The sequence below is a fragment of the Solanum verrucosum genome, unplaced genomic scaffold, assembly GCF_900185275.1.
Source record: "Solanum verrucosum unplaced genomic scaffold, falcon-dt-bn FXZP01000102.1, whole genome shotgun sequence".
Classification (NCBI taxonomy): Eukaryota; Viridiplantae; Streptophyta; class Magnoliopsida; order Solanales; family Solanaceae; genus Solanum; species Solanum verrucosum.
Window position 1 is genome coordinate 3,964,121 of NW_026019930.1, and position 4,811 is coordinate 3,968,931.

The 4,811-nt window shown below is 32.7% G+C and overlaps 1 protein-coding gene across 1 annotated transcript; it reads left to right on the forward strand.

Moving 5' to 3' along the window:
* Positions 1-1,384: 1,384 nt before the first annotated feature.
* Positions 1,385-4,584, forward strand: LOC125830175 (UDP-glucose 6-dehydrogenase 5-like). Its single transcript, XM_049509375.1, has 2 exons — positions 1,385-1,421; positions 2,990-4,584. Exon 2 carries the CDS (start codon positions 2,995-2,997, stop codon positions 4,435-4,437), a length of 1,443 nt encoding a protein of 480 aa, XP_049365332.1. The 5' UTR covers positions 1,385-1,421; positions 2,990-2,994; the 3' UTR covers positions 4,438-4,584.
* Positions 4,585-4,811: the final 227 nt, after the last annotated feature.

Below are 4,811 nucleotides of genomic sequence, written 5' to 3' on the forward strand. Positions count from 1 at the left end.
CCCTAAATTTTACTTGGAAAATTTATGGCCAAACGGATCCTAAGTAATTAGTCCACGCTTTGCGTGGTTATAAATAATCTCATTATTCTTACGAATTTGAATATTAAAACTAACAAATTCTCTAAAGTTATTAAGAATGTTCTATAAGTAGAGTTTGAATACGAAAGAAAATGGATGATGAATTCTATCATATTTGTAAGTGATTCATTCCTCTTTTTTTATTAAGAGATATTTTTAAAAAGAGAGAAATATTTTTCAATCTTGTAATTTTAAAACAATTGTTAAATATTCGTATGATTATGATCATTCAAATACACCAATTGCTTGAGACATACATTAATATTTGTAATATTGACACTCTTTTCATTTTAATTTATTCGACATAATTTAATTACTTCATATATAAGTATGATACTATTATGTACCATCGGTTTAAATTATGACCAACAGTGTCAAATATTGATAGAACACTCTTCAAATCAAAATTAATATACAAGGAAAGAATAAAATACAAACATTACTAATCTCAAATTTAACTTATGCTGATCATATTGGTAATTGAAGTAACCTCGATTAAAAGGTTTAGAACTGGTCAAGAAAAATTGCCTAATGTCATGAAGCTTAAGCCTAATAGAGAATTTAGAATTTTTAAAACATCAATGCATCATTAAAATAAAATAAAATAAATAAATATTAAGTGAAAAAAGTTCATTGTTCCTCGTGGTAGGTATTCATTATTCAACTAAGTGCAACATGCAATTTTAATGCAATTTTTTTAATCACGAAAGTCATTAGGTAATATTAAATCAATTCTAAAATATACATATAAAAATATCTAATTTTACAAAAATATCATGATACACTATATTTTGGACAGTAAATCCGTCCATGTAGGTAAGGTACAAAGTGAAAAAAAAAGTCAAAATTCAAATCTCATCGATTTATGAAATCTGATACTATAAATTTCATTTTTACTTTATAATAAAGAGTAACTCTAGTTTTCCCTTCTGTTAGATCTTTCTAGTCATTATATTATATATTTATTGTTTTCCACATAATAATCTTTCTAAATATTTACTAAATGGACTAATCTATGTATTTATATATATATATATATATATATATATATATATATATATATATATATATATTGTCAAATTCATCATTAATTAGTTATTTTAGAGAAGTTTGTCTTATACTAGTAGAAGCTTTTTATGCAAATCATTATTCAGTAAATCAATTGGAATATCTTATTAAATGTTGGAAGCAATTTTTTTACTTGTACAATTCCTTACCTTAAAGATTTTGGTAAGTATATTTATTTTCTCTTCTATAAATTAACCTTCATTTTTCATTTCAACCCCACAAGAACAAAGGAGAAAGCAAAAAATAAAGTTGTTAAAAGAAGGCCATTTAATCAGGTACCAACATGTTAATCTCAGCTTTGTGTTCCTTTTATTTAAATCAAGTTCTCTAATAATGGCTTTGTTTCTTGATTTTTTTTTCTTAACTATATTTTATACATTGTCTTAGTTATAATTAACCTTTTTCTTTGATATTACTCAATGACCTGTTCAAATTATGGTCACATTTTTTCTGAAGCTTCAAGCTTCTTTTTTTCATTTTTTAACTGTACCAGTAAAAATAATAATCTTGATTTAGTTTTCACTTTCTGATTTTTCTTTGGTTAATTGAATTGATTTGTCTATTAGAAAAAAAAAGCGAAAAGGAATTGATTTGACACCCTCTTAGACTCTTTTTTTTTTAACCCTCACGCACCATTGGAGATTCGAATACACAATCCCTCCCTAGCCCTAAAATAGACTGATAATTGTTTTTTTGATAACAAATAATGAACAGGTCCAAATTTAACCTTAAAATTTTTGATGATCCAAATTATTTCGTGATGTTCAAGGGTAAATTTGGATCATTTTGCATAGTTCAAGGGCGAAATCGATCATTTTCCTTTGTGAAAAAAGGCTCATATGTTAGTAAAGATTTCGCCTTTAGTAAATATAAGTATATTTGGACCGATCTTGTAACAACATAGTTATATATAAAGGAGCACAAATTTGGATCATTTTGCGCAAATTTAGATCCTTTTCCTTTATGAAAATTATTACTATTATATCATTGAAGTTTCAAAGAGAAAATGGTTAACTATTCCCCCAAATTTTAAACCAGAAATGAGTTGAATTTCTTTACCTTGTTTGTTACTGAAAGGTACCTCTTGAAAACGTGTTGAAGTGTTCCACACCAGACTTAAAAATCTGACTTTTGGCACTTTACTTAGTTTTTAGCTTAGATCATAGCCTCATTTTCATTATGTATTTGTATGGAAGTCTTTGCACCATTACACAAGCTCTTTTGGCACCATTACTTGGTCTTTCATTTACAAGAAGAGACATCATTGAGGTCAATTTTGTGTAAGTTGGGTAAAAAGTTCAAAGTTTTGTTCTCTTTTTGCACATTTTCTATTGTTCCCTGTTGTGTTAAGTGTATTGATAATAAGTTGGTGGTTTCATTTGGTTTGTTTTCTTTTTCATTTGTTGTGAAATTCTTGTCTGTGACATATGCCTGGTTAACATTGTCTTTGTCAAGTGATGTTAAATATATTCCTTGTGTATGTATTTATATTTAAGTTGTAATTTTCTATGTGGATTAGAAAGGCAAGAAAATATCTAAGATAGTTTTATCTAAAATCTCTGTATCCTATGGAATATATTTAGTTCTCATTTTACTTGTGTAAGCGAAGAGATGTACCTCTAGACAAAAAATGATAAGAACTTTGCCTCAGTTCTAGACAAATTGAGGTTGAGTAGACTATACTTTAGGTTCATCTGCCTCTAGACATGACTCTCAGGAAATTTAAGTTCTTTTAAGATTTTGAGCAAATCGATTGCGGAGGCTTAAAGATCCCATTTCTTTGATTAGTCTTATTGTTATACGGGAATTTTAGTTCTTCCCTTGATCTGGTTTCATGTTGCAGAAAGAATGGTGAAGATTTGTTGCATTGGAGCTGGATATGTTGGTGGACCAACTATGGCTGTCATAGCCTTCAAGTGTCCTGCAATTGAAGTGGCTGTTGTTGATATATCTGTTGCTCGTATCGCTGCCTGGAACAGTGATCAGCTGCCAATTTATGAGCCAGGACTTGAAGATATAGTGACACAATGCCGAGGAAAGAATCTTTTCTTCAGCACTGAAGTTGAGAAACATGTCTCTGAAGCAGACATCATCTTTGTTTCTGTTAACACCCCAACGAAAACTCGAGGACTAGGAGCTGGGAAAGCAGCAGATCTTACATATTGGGAGAGTGCTGCAAGGATGATAGCTGATGTAGCGAAGAATGATAAGATTGTTGTTGAGAAGTCGACTGTTCCAGTGAAAACAGCCGAGGCAATTGAGAAAATACTCACACATAACAGCAATGGAATTAAGTATCAAATTCTTTCGAATCCTGAATTTCTTGCTGAGGGAACTGCTATTCGGGACCTTTTTAATCCAGATCGCGTTCTAATTGGAGGACGAGAAACCCCTGGGGGACAAAAGGCAATCCAGGCTCTGAAGGAAGTTTATGCTCATTGGGTGCCTGAAGACAGAATCATCTGCACCAATCTTTGGTCAGCTGAGCTCTCGAAGCTCGCTGCCAATGCCTTCTTGGCACAGAGGATTTCATCAGTTAACGCAATGTCAGCTCTTTGTGAAGCAACTGGAGCTGATGTCACACAAGTGTCCCATGCTGTTGGTAAGGACACGAGAGTCGGATCAAAATTCCTCAATGCCAGTGTTGGTTTTGGTGGTTCTTGTTTCCAAAAGGATATTCTCAGCTTGGTTTACATCTGTGAGTGCAATGGTCTCAAAGAAGTTGCCAACTACTGGAAACAAGTGATTCAGGTGAATGACTACCAAAAGAATCGGTTTGTTAACCGAGTTGTCTCCTCTATGTTCAACACAGTTTCAGGCAAGAAGATTGCTATCCTTGGATTTGCTTTCAAGAAAGACACAGGTGACACTAGAGAGACACCGGCAATTGATGTGTGCAAAGGCCTATTGGGAGACAATGCTAACTTGAGCATATATGATCCACAGGTCACTGAGGATCAAATTCGAAAGGATTTGTCAATGAGAAAGTTTGATTGGGATAATCCAATTCACCTCCAGCCAATGAGCCCCACTGTGATGAAGCAACTCAGTGTAGTATGGGATGCTTATGCAGCCACAAAAGGCGCCCATGGCCTGTGTCTTTTGACCGAGTGGGACGAGTTCAAGACTCTTGATTTCAAGAAGATTTATGATAACATGCAAAAGCCTGCATTTGTGTTTGATGGAAGGAACATTATTGATGAACAGAAGCTCAGAGAAATCGGGTTCATCGTTTACTCCATTGGGAAACCTTTAGATGGATGGCTCAAGGATATGCCTGCTGTGGCATAAGCAAGTTAATCTTCCCTTCCCTCTGGAATAAGCACTAAACATGAGAGCAAAATCTATTTATCTTTTTCCAATTCTTGTCTTTTCCATTCAAGCTTAGAACTGTTGTTTCCTAGTAGCATTGTTAAAAATGCTTACCTTTATATCATGTTTTTTGTGTGTGAACTTCAGCAGCCTATTTAATGGCATTATGATCAGTACTTTATGTTATAAATCTAGCATGTTTGGATCAGATTGACCATTTTCTTATTGAAACTCCGATCCATCTATTATTTAAATGGAGAAACATGGTCGAGGACTAATATAGTCGATAGAAACTTATTTGAGCTGAGACATAGTAGTTACTGTTATACTACTCCATATGTGTTCAAACTCGA

Coding starts and splice junctions, on each gene's coding strand:
- LOC125830175 (XM_049509375.1), top strand. CDS start 2,995: ATGGTGAAGATTTGTTGCATTGGAGCTGGATATGTTGGTGGACCAACT.